Source organism: Pelmatolapia mariae, linkage group LG8 (assembly GCF_036321145.2).
Source record: "Pelmatolapia mariae isolate MD_Pm_ZW linkage group LG8, Pm_UMD_F_2, whole genome shotgun sequence".
In the NCBI taxonomy this organism is placed as follows: Eukaryota; Metazoa; Chordata; class Actinopteri; order Cichliformes; family Cichlidae; genus Pelmatolapia; species Pelmatolapia mariae.
Genome location: NC_086234.1, coordinates 4,924,268 through 4,936,412, shown reverse-complemented (window position 1 = coordinate 4,936,412; position 12,145 = coordinate 4,924,268). Strand labels below are relative to the sequence as shown.

The following is a 12,145-nucleotide window of genomic DNA, read 5'->3' as shown; positions in this document are numbered from 1 at the left end:
GTCTAATAAATGGAAGGACCGACCTTGCTGGCGCGGATCTGTCTGTAAATGTCCGTCTGCTGCCGGATGCGGTACTCCAAGTCCGAGATGTGGGCCTGGAGCCAGTTCCAGTGGCTGATGATGGCAGCTCTCTCCACGGTGTAGCGGCTCTCTGCTCGCTTCCATCTGCAGGGGGGGGGAAAAAAAAGAAAGAAAAAAAGATGACACGAGTGTTTAAGTTATGATCAACAGAAGATACTCTGGGTGATAGTGATTTATTTCACGTGTGTCCAGATCAAATCTGCTCTTCACTAACTTTGATCTGGCCAGCAGATCACTTTAGGTTCTTAATATTTGAGCCAAACCAGCTGTAGCAATGGTTTGAATTCCACAGACACATTAAACTAGACAGACAGGCACACGTAAAAAAAGCCAACGGGCTAATACAGAATACAACAAAAAGGAAAGTTTATGCTGCAGGCAGACAATCTGAACTGAGGCGTCAGGACCTCTGATGGATTTCGATCCACCAGTCTGAGGAGATGAGCCAGGCAAAAAAACAGTGAAACCTAAAACCACGTTCTTATAAGCTTCCTTTTATGTGATGCTGTAACTCTCACCATTTTTTCATCTCCCTTTTAGGACTCTATCATATAAATAAAGTTCTTATTTACTACTACATCTTTACTGCGAGTAAAGAAAGGCCTGTGTTAGCCATGTGTCTTAAATGTGCTGTTATTTTGGTGTTTAAATTCACGCATATGCACAAAGATAAGGAACAACCAATAGCAAGGAAGAGTCTCAAAGCTGATGCACTGAAAAGAGTCAAATCAAAGTACGGAGGAGCTGAGGGGGGTTTCAAAGGGTACAAGTAGTTTTTTGTGTGTTTTTTTTTTTTTTAAGTACTTTGTTTTTAATGAAACTTTCTACACACCTTGTTAAGCCTTACAAACATATGTGCAAGATCAAAGTTAAAGATTAATCATTGTGCTTTGATTGCAAGGTCTAATTCAGGCTTGTGAAACCATTGAGTTGCTTTCATGGTCTTATCTTGTTCAATTTTCCTTAGGTTGGACTGGGGTGGGGGACAAAAACAAACTAATTTCTTTTCACAAAGGTCAAATTAAATAGAAACACCAATGAAAAACAACTTTATTTCTAAGGCTGTAATTTTAAATAAAGAGGAATAAACAGCCTATGAACTGAAACAACATATTTATCTCACTGAGATTAATTACTCATCCTGTCCACTCAACTGAATTGCGGTGAACTTCAAACTCCCATAATCTTTATTTATTGAGCTTTCTCATGTAAAAATCCCCCAACCTCGCACCAGGAAACAACTTGATAAGCAGCATGTTTTATTATTGCAGTTTGATGTTCATAGGTCACATGTAGGTTTTAACACAGCCAGCTGATGAAGGCTCAAAATATATCAACAGACTATTGTGTGAAAAAGAAAACACACCTAATTTACTGAAACTGTGGGACAGTATTATTTTCTTTTATAAAGGATGTTTCAGTGTACACTCTGCTACTAAAGGAGGTAATAAAGGAAGCACTGAAGCACCCTTCCTTAGCATTTAAGGAATTCAAACAGCTTTTATTGTGTCTGCCACACAGACACCTCCAGGTCATTTCAATCAGAAACTTCATAAGAAAAAACGACCAGTTGGCATCAGCCCTCATCTCGCTGGGACCCAGTGTGGACTTTAGTGAAGCTCCACTTATTTATGCAACTGGTCTTCAACTACAGTTATTAGTCTGTTCCCAGTTTATATAAGTACTTTCCAGTGTTTTACTGAACTATTATTAAACACTAAAATTGATTATTTGGAGCATTTCCGCTGTCAGACTGCAGAGGTCAGTGAATCAGCGTTATAGCAGAGCTCCCAGCAGTGGCAGCTGCAGGCAGCCTGGAAAAGCATTTGAGTCAAAAAATAACATGATTAGGCATGCATTATAAATATGTGGAGAAATTAAAAATTAAAGAAAAAAAGAACTGGGGGTTTCCACTGCAGGGGTATGCTCTGTGAGAAAGGAACGAGTGCCAGCTGAGAGCAGGGTACTCCATTTTACCAGTATGACACACAGAATGGCCATTTCAAAGGCAGACATGAGAGGAAAATGTCTGCTCCTGCACAGTGCGGAAGCAACCACAGAGGGCGCCATTTCATCCAAAGACAGGGCCGCAGAGGCTGTGGATGAACAATGAAAGTAATGACTCAGATAGCAGACAAAGATAGACCTTGCACTCCCTCTTTTTCCTCTCTTCCCCACACACCCCTAACCTGTTTTCAATTTCCAGAGCCTCCACCAGGGCAGAGGTAGATGGGAGAGAAAGACAAGGGAGATGGGAAGGATCGCTCTGGCAGTCTAGAGAGGAACAGACAGGCCTTAAAAGCAAATCTACAGGGCACAGGGTGCGAGAGGGGGGTGGGGCTGGGTGCAGACACTGGAATAACCAATAATCCAACCAAGAATCCTGCCTTACTGAGGTGCTGAGTGGAAACAGAGCTCCTCTGGCGGATGACGTCCACCTCAGAGCCGATCAGTGCAATCAGAGACATTCCGATTTCTTCCTTGACACATCTGCTAGTCTTATGTCCCCATTCACTACGACAATGCTGCAAATACAGCTGCAGTGTTTCCTGCTGGCACTACTTCCTGTTGCCGTTCCACACACACACACGCTGCTGTAATGCACCCAAACACACCCAATAGATCAGTTCCATTTAGTCAGTGTGAATTAGAAGTATCAAACATGAGACCCAGGACCTAGAGCCAGCTCACCAAAGGGTCCAAATTCAGCCTACTTGATGTCTGACTGCAGTAAAGGTACTGACTGACATTCTAGAGAGAGTCTTGCATGCAAGTACAATTGGTCCTCTTATAATCATTAAAATAATTTGTCAGTAGGGCTGCCACAAACGATTATTTTGATAGTCGACTAGTCACCGACTATTTTTGCGATTAGTCGACTAATCAGATCATGCATCCATTGGACGTAAAGCGTACAGCTTATTGCACCAGCAGCATCTGCTCTTATATAACTATCATTAGCTTACAGCTTTAAGTGTTTAAAGTATGTGCTAACTAAAAATAAAGAATAAATTTTAATGAAATCTGCAGATTGTTTCGGTGCAGTTTAATAAACTCCTTGCTATCTAAAATATAACGGGACACCGGAGTATATTCTCGAGCATCTCACACTTCTGATAACCAGTTGTCTGCTTGACATTTATTCAGCTGTGTAAAAACTATAACTTTAATCTCAGGCAAACCGATTTACTCAGGAACAAATAAAATACTAAAAAAAAGCCAAACAATAACATTTTTAAGTTATCTAAGTGACTTATGTATGTTTAACCTGAGTAGCGAAAGACGGCGGTGGGTTTGAAAACCATTTGCCGGGAGTCCGGTGTTCTCACGGGCTCTAGTGAGCCTTTCCCCCGCCTAGCTATCGAGCTAGTGGTTAACAGACGTCTCCGAAAACGTCGGAGCGCTTTTGAAAATATGTGGTGTCTTGATAAACTGAGCAGATATTTGAGGTTTACACAGTTACATTCTCGCCTGAAAATATGTTAAACGTTTATTTTGTAACCCAGAAAGAATAATAAGAGTAATATTAAAACTAACTAGCTGCCGCCATTGTTGGAAACTGAGCTGGGCTGCGCTATGAATTCTGGGACAGAGCTACTTCTTCTTCTTCGGGGTTTAACGGCAGCTGGCATCCTTGTACATGCAGTGCTGCCATCTTCTGTTTCAGTCCGTTATTACACTCTTAAATCCTACTACTTATTCCTGCGTCTTTTGTGATCTTACAAAGCTTCAAACGACGCGTCGGCTATTAAATCAGTCGTCGACTAGGGCTGTGCGATATGACCAAAATCTCATATCCCGATATTAAGACATCTATCGTCCGATAACGATATAAATCACAAAAATGCAACATTTTCTGTAAATTCTGTGAACCTCGGGCAGCTCGACTTCTGTGAAGTGTTTCCAGCTGGGCGTCATGTACCTGGAGTCGAGTGTTTTAACTGATGTGTGAAACTATACATTTTTAGACATAAGTTTTAACGGCCGCTGTTTTCTTTGTGAGTATTTATTACACAGCGTGCTGCGGGGAAAAGCCTGTTCTAACGTTTGAGTCTAAGGTTTATTTTTTTAGCACCTGACGGATCTTTTTTGCTTCTCATCCGTAAATACTCTGCATTTTTCACGTGATTCAGTTTATTTTGAAAAGTCTCAACAGGATCTTGAGCTTTATTGTGAAAGGTTTATGTGGAAAAATAAACAAGCGGACACGCCGTGGTTTTACCGTCGTTGTTGCTAACGACAACGCATAAAAACAAGTGCTTGTCTGTCTGTAGTGTGGTTATATTAATTATAAGAGAAAGAGAGAACTTTAAGAAATTAATATAGCCACTACAGTGACCATCAAAATGATGAAAAATATTGCCGTAAACAGTTTATTTTGCGACACCACGAAACAAACGATAGCGTAAAATGAAACGATAGACGTTTTTATATCGTCATCCGATATATATCGTTATATCGAACAGCCCTATCGTCGACGATTTTGATAGTCGACGTAATCGTGACTAGTCGACTAATCGTGGCAGCCCTATTTGTCAGTCTTGCTTTACTTAGCACAAGCATCAAGTTACATGCACTTAAGGTAAAGAGGGGTGTGTCAAACTTTGTCATGTCATTTCCTACAGTATTTCTGAGCCACGTGAAAGTTCAGCAACTATTACATAACATAAAAATCTGTTAGAAACTGCAACCAAATAAATTTTACACATTCTCCAACTGTGACAATCTGAAGTCAAAATCTTGTTTTTTAAGCTCTGAGCAGAGGAAATCACAGCTAGTAGATGAGCCTGGTATCCAAATGTATGTAAAATAGAGGCCTTTCACATACAAGTTTTTAAACAGCCCTAATAAAATAACATTTCCTCCAGATATTTTCTGTACTCAGGAATTCAAGAGGGCACACAAGCGCTGTTAAATATAATAATAATAATAATAATAATAATAATAATAATGATGATGATGATGATGATGATGGGTGACTTATCCAACCCTTTATACTTCTAGTGTCTGTAACTTTGAAAATATTGATAGCATGAAAGTAAAATTTGGTATGTGTTCATTAAATATGGTTATTATAAAAAGATCAGCAGTCACATAAAGACAGCCAAACCACCAAGGTGAGTGAGGATACATCAGCTCCTCAAAAGCAGAAGCAAAACATCACAGACATGATAAGGAAAGGCTGAACGGGAATGAAGTGGAGCTTCAGTCCTTAGGACACCTCATCAGGACTGACAGACAATATGCCAGGTAAGTTAAAATAATCCACTCTGAAAGTGCAGAACAACCTAAAATCAGATAACAGAAGAGATGCAGGAAGAGCTTCAGCTGCAGTTTACAAAAGCACAAACAGAGCGATCATTACAAGTCCAATGACCTCAATCACCAGGGTGACTGAGGAGGTTGAGAAAGAGGAGGGGTCAGTTAGAAAGAACCCACTACTACCCCATTCTTTCTCCCAACGAGGAGCTCCTCCCCTCTTCTCTAATCAGGACAAATTTTCCTCCCCCCTCAACTCCCACACACACACACAAAGTGCCAGCAGCAGCCGCTTCGGCGGCCGTTTTCTGGCTGTCAGCAGATTCTCCATTGTGGTGCTTCTCTGGATGCAGCACATATGTTGTCTATAACATAGTGACCCCTTCAAAAACCACCATAATTGCTCAGTAACGCTGCCTCTCAGTAAAGCTCTCTCCATCAAAAACCAGCAGGTCCTGATATCCCATCCGCTGGACACATCACACTGCCTCATGTGAAAACAACCAGTTTTCCTATGGATGTTAATCAGGGGTGCAACAACCCGACATGTGGACCAGACAATGGTCCAATCTTTACTCAAAAAGGCTAGACCTGATATTCAGATTTGGTGTGCAGTAGTTTGGTAACAAAACGATGAGCAGTGCATAGGGATTTCTCACCTGCTAGTAAGGATGAACCAACCTGATATCTTAATCAGATGTTAGTATCCTGATCAGATATTGGTGAACTCAACATACTGACCTATTGGCTAATCTGTTTAATTCCTTTCCACAATGCACTTTTATCTCGCCATGAGGTAAGAGCAGCTAGCACAAGCGTTGCATAGAGGATGCCAACAAATGGGAGAGGAAAAAAAATGCTTATCATACATGATGTGGTATAAATTACTTATTCACCAATTTATTTCTTGACTATATTGCATTATGCTTAACTGCTATGTGTGTGTGAGAGAACACAGATGACTCACCTGCTACAGACCAAATCTACCCAGACGTACAAATGAAGTAACCCGAAGCTAATGATGTGTTCTCACCGAACGTGAATAAAACTTTTGTCCTGCATCACACAGTCTACCACTCAAAAGCCACCAGATGAGGAAGAGTACAACTGATGGATGAAATCTAGTTAATGCAACATACTGCCATGAAGTGCTTTCCCTGTACAACAGCGAAGGGTTTTTGCGATGCAGAATGAAGCAAATTCTTTGCTGAAAATCTCACACTATGAGCGAGACATTTTTGTCTGCGTCTCACTTGTTTACTTTCAGGCTTGTACACAAGGCAGGAGGTAGAAAGACGATTTGGTGCAGCAATTGCTGGGAAGCTATTATTGCAATAATATGCCAATATAAGGAATTACATTTTATGTGCAGAGTAAGTAAAGCAATCTTTAAGTTGAACTCAATATTGTCTTACATATAAGTAATGATTCCCAGTGTCCTCCTCAGAATAGAGCTCTGAAGTTAATCTGATTTCATAATCATTTAAAACACGATTATCAGGATAAAAGCGTGTTCTGTTTTTGTCCTTTACTTTTGCCTCTCAAGAAACTCCCCACCAGGCTGTGGTGGGTTTAGTTCAATACACATTAACTTTGTTAGTTTATTCAGTTAGGTGGTAATCAAAGTTCATCTGATTGTTTTTGTAATTGTGACTAAGGAAAAAAAATAATAAATCCTCATGCTCTCACTACTGACCCGTTACTTGTGCCATAACCCCACAGTGAGGAATACAGAAACGCTGGTGGTGGATTAGAATAGAAGACACCCGAAGCCAAAGGTTTAAAAAATATATATGAGTGCATCCTCAACAACTATAATCATCTTTCTGACCCACTAGCGCCACAGAGACCGTTTACTTCCTTTCCAAATAGAAACACAATTTGGTGAATTAACTGCATGTGGTTGTGTAACAGTTGGCAATTCTAATAACATGTAATCCGAGCCACCATGTTTTGGTTTATCATTTCGTCATTAAAAGCACATGTTGATTACAGTGTATACAGGCATGTCTGCAGTATGAGAGGGGCTCGACTGTATCACACTGGACTGCTGGACAATTTTTTAGAAATGAAGCTCACTGATTAATTCTCTTTTTAAACCCACAGGGGAAAAAAAGGTGCCACAAAGGACAGAAAAAATGTGTTTCCACCAACCACAGCTATGAATTCACCTGTGAAGCATAACAGCAAATTAAAAGCAGTATGAGAGGGTACTGAAATAAAGGGGCTGTTTTTACACGCTTTAAGAGCTAATGTTTTACAAGATTCATCCCAAATAGCCTCATTTTTCCTCAAAAAGGTTGAAAACAGAAAAGCAGTGAAGATGAAGCTGCTGTCATTCATGCTGTACTTCGAGAAGCGCCTGATCAAGAAATGTAAAAGGCGATGAAAATTGTCCTTTCTTATGCTTCCTTTTATCACCACTATGCTTTAAAAGTTACACAAGCATTTAAAAATAAAAGCTGTCTGTATTTAGTTGATTTAAATGCTAAGCTGAAAACTGACAGCAGTCGTCCCACTTTCTGATGCAGTGATACCTGAAGCACGCTGAAGGGAACACAATTAGGTTTCAAAACTAGAAACACATTTACTTCTTTGAAAAGTTAATAGAAAATATGAATGTGTGTATATTTGTTTTTTGTGGGGATCAGTGAAACTCGACAGTGTTAATACAACTGTAGTACGCATTGTTAGGTTTGTTTTTTCACTTTATCACTCTTACACAATGCTTAAAATTAGTATAGGACAGACATTAACACAGAATAGGGCTTTGTGATTACAGCAAGATTAATATGATTACACGCAGGAAAAACAGCAGCTTCAACTTAGAAGAATTAAGTGGATTTCCATGCACTTTAAATATAATTGAATTACATAAAGAAATATGAACTGAGGTAAAACTGCCACAAGCCTGGCTAAGTGTCATTTTGGACTATTAGTAAAGAAAAAAGGCAGATTCTTTTATCTTAATCATCTTGTTTAATATAAAATTTGATTAACTGCACAGCCAAAGCACAGACAGAACTATTGTGCACGTAAATAAAAGTCATGTCCACCCACGTCACCTGTGATCAGCTGCTTTCTGTGGCACTGATGCACAAATACAGTGAGTGCTAGTTTAAAAGTGTAGGTTTTATCTAACTTTCTCCCTCCTCTTAACCCATATTTATGATCCGGGTCCAAACTGCATATTGCCATATTATTTAACAGCATCAGCGTCACACACACCTTTGACAGGGCGCCTCCCATAATCTGTAACTTTCCGTAAACTTATGATCTGACATGTGCTCCTGGCTCGCAGCCTGATTGGCAAGCTGTGTGTGGAGGTCAGAGAGGAGCTGGGTCATTGTACTTTTCTCTCTCTTTCATGCGAACAGCTAAATGTAGCACTATCAATATCTTCCAGGAGAGAGACAGTTTAAAAATGTGAACCCACACCCATTCCAACTTGCAGTGATGGCTCGCTTTTTACCTCCACCTTCCTCTCAAGCAGTCTGCAGCAAATGCACACATTTGATACTCAACAGATGTGCCACAACTCCAAAGAGCAGTCATTTAACCTGAATGTTCATATTTTACTCAGGCTGGCAATAAAGAGAGTGGGCAAGTTGGGGCTGAACTGGAAGACTTCTTCCAGTTCAGGAGTGTCAAATCTGACCCAGTGGGTGACTTTGCAAAGTCTGAAAATTCATTAAATGTACTGCTGTTATACTTGGATCACTATTATTTAACCTTAACCCCAAAAAATACCTCTGCAAATGTTTCTCTATCATTAAACAAGTACATTATGGAGAACATTTACCAGGTCCATAAGACCAACTGAAAGATCTGCCTCAATTCACTTCCTAAAAAAAATTAAAATAAAATGTGCCAGGCAACTGAAGGCATGACAGGAAAGTGCAATTTTAAACATTTCTGTCATTCCTTGAGTCTAAAGATCAGGCTGAAAGGTTACAAAAACTTCACATGTAATTTTTGTTGTAACTAAACAATAATAGTAACTTCTTTATGAGTGAAAGAATCTATGTAGAGGTACAAATACTTTTAACTTTCCATATACTTCTAATCCGGTGGAGTAACGCTGAAATCGCTAACCTAACCTAACCTTATTTTTAAAAATCTAATTATTAACTTCACTGCAGTTAAATTGTTTGGCACCACTGATTAAAAACAAGTACTTAATAACTGGAAATTTCAGAATTTGTTATAATTAAAAAAGAGAAAAAATTGTTTTTAATTAAGAGGATTATTTTAAACTTTAAATAGAATTCACTGGTTAATTTATGCAAAATAAAACACTTACTTCCAAAGTCTAAAATGACAGGAAAATACACAGACTTTTGGATAAGTGAGATTACTTTAACTTTAGTGACCTATGTTCAAGTAGAGCAAGGCTGAGCTTAACACTAAAAACTCTTAACGTGAGTGTGCTCTAGTGTCTGAAGAAATACATTTTATATATGCAACCCGACTAGCAATGCAGAAGGAAGCTGTGTAGTACAAGTACGAGTTGCACTGTCACAAGAATTTGCATGAATATATTTTCACGCTGGGCCTCATTTGTTGCCAAGTATGTTTTACACTGCAGGAACTGTAGCTGACAGAACAGGGATTATAAAATTGATAAGTATTTAAAACCAAGAGGTTTAAATCAGTCAAATTCATTTCACTTTGATCCATCCACAAATGTAAGTGATTTCCACATCTGTCTTTGATCTAAGGGACAGAGTCAGTCCTGAACACAGGAACTATTTAAATGACACAGATTTTCAGGTACATTCACTTATGTGCAACTCCCTCATGTCAGGTGTGGAAATACAGTGTACAGGTCTAGGGTAGTGACCTGGGTGGGAATGAATGGGATTATTTTGCAGGGATTATGTTATTTGGGGAAATATTATACTTATGTTTATATTTCTTTAACTTTTTTTTCCTTTTATATTTCACAGCCTTAAGTGTACAGGCTAATTACCCCGAATGTACAGATAATCTGTAATCCTTTTCTTCTCTTTTTGTTTATATGTATAAAAGAAAAACTCTTAATAAAAAGACACTGTTTAAATGACACAGGTTTAAAGTTTCAGAGCTCTAATGTACAAATTACAAATAAACTACATCGCTGAGAGGTAAAAAAAAATATATATATATTTAATTTGTGAAAGCACAAAAATAAATACCTTCCTGCAGAAATACTCCACAGTTACATTTCTCTGTTTATATCCTTTCTAGATCATTATCACACGTTCCTCTGATAATAACCGATGTAGATGGAAGTCAAATTATTTGTTTTGTGCGAAACAGAAGTGAAACAACACATCAAACACACCGTGCACTTACAGCCTGAAGCAGTAACCCCAAGTTAACACTGAAAGCTGCGAACCACCATCGCAATGCCCATCATCTCTGACTGGGGTTTTTAGTTTTGTCATGACAGGTAACTACTACAAAGAAAGCCAGTACAAAGCCTGATTTGTACTTCAAAAGCTCAGATTTAGGTTGGACCCTCCAAAACATCTCTGCAGGACTATACAAGGTGGTTAAAGAAAAGCTGCAGTACCAGCCCTGTGTCAAATGCAGTTTAGGTTAGCTATCATCTAACTGTGAACAGACCAGTTCAGGCATCCTACAGCTCAAAGCAGGAAAGATTTAAGGCTCTTTAAATGCTATTCAATCTTTTTAACTCTCTTTGGCATTAAAGGGATGGTGAATTATTATTTTTGTTTTAATCATAAAATCCAATTTTTCACCGCTTAGCATTTTTAAGACTTGCAGTATTTGTGTAAGTATGCAAACTATGAGGGAAAATGTATCCAACCAACCAAACTACACTACTAAAACTCCCATAACTTCCACTCCCTACCATACTTATATTGATACTTTAAAATGTGATAGCTTTTTTCAATTATGCTTCACAACCAGCAAGCCATCATTCATACTATGTAACAAGAACAGAGAAATCAAAGTTAGCAGCTGTCATTTTAGTTCTTTGTCCTCCTGAGCGAAGGGTTTTCAAACACATTAAATAATAAAAAGAGCTGAAAACTGTCCTAACATTGACATTATTTTCTTCAGATATAACTGATGTGCCAGGGGTGAGCTAGCAGCTGGTCAGGCTCATCTTTTCATAGGAAGAAAACTGAACAAGGCAGGCCGAGGCAGGGTGTGGGGCAGGAGAAACTAGAGAGGGAAAATTCAGCCAGAGAGCTGCAGCAGCAGCAGCAAGTCATTACATAAAAGAGGAGGGTTATGTAACGACTGTGGGTTCGTGTTCAGGAACTCAGCTCGAGCTAAACGCATCCAGATGTGTCAGAGCAGGACAGGAACGTACACAGGGGCTCGCATACATCCGTAAATACACAGACATGGAGGAATGAGTATGGGGACAACGTAGCTGAGCAGCTGAGACTGCAGAGTAATGCTGAGCCATAAGCATGAAGGGCACGCTGTGGTCCCGGCCAAACTAGTTACCCTGATTCACAAGCAGAAGCAAGGTGGGCAGACAGTCATTTAACTGTCCTGATGCATTAGTATCATATGAGCAACATGTACTCCATCACTGAAGCACAGTTTGATCAACTGAAACATGCAAAGCCCCCAAACCTGAGTGCAAATACGCAGACGTTTTCATTGTTCTGTCTACGAGGCATTATGTAACATCTGAGATTTCCTGATGAGCGTTTATTGTTGCCTCAGAAACGAGAAAAAAAAAAAAAAAAAGTGCCCACTCATTTCTCAATGCAGTGTAGCAGGCCTAATCTAATGCATCCAAGTGATTCTGCAAATAGTTTATAAAGGAAAGCGGGAT

At 39.3% G+C, this 12,145-nt stretch overlaps 1 protein-coding gene across 4 annotated transcripts in view; it reads right to left on the bottom strand.

Moving 5' to 3' along the window:
- LOC134633630 (KAT8 regulatory NSL complex subunit 1-like) overlaps nt 1-12,145 on the bottom strand; it is a 41,578-nt gene that overhangs the window by 13,230 nt on the left and 16,203 nt on the right. For all 4 annotated transcript variants that reach the window (XM_063482515.1, XM_063482516.1, XM_063482514.1 and 1 more), the window contains one exon: nt 24-165. In XM_063482515.1, coding sequence (XP_063338585.1) covers nt 24-165 — 142 coding nt within the window. The remainder of the gene's footprint in view (nt 1-23; nt 166-12,145) is intronic.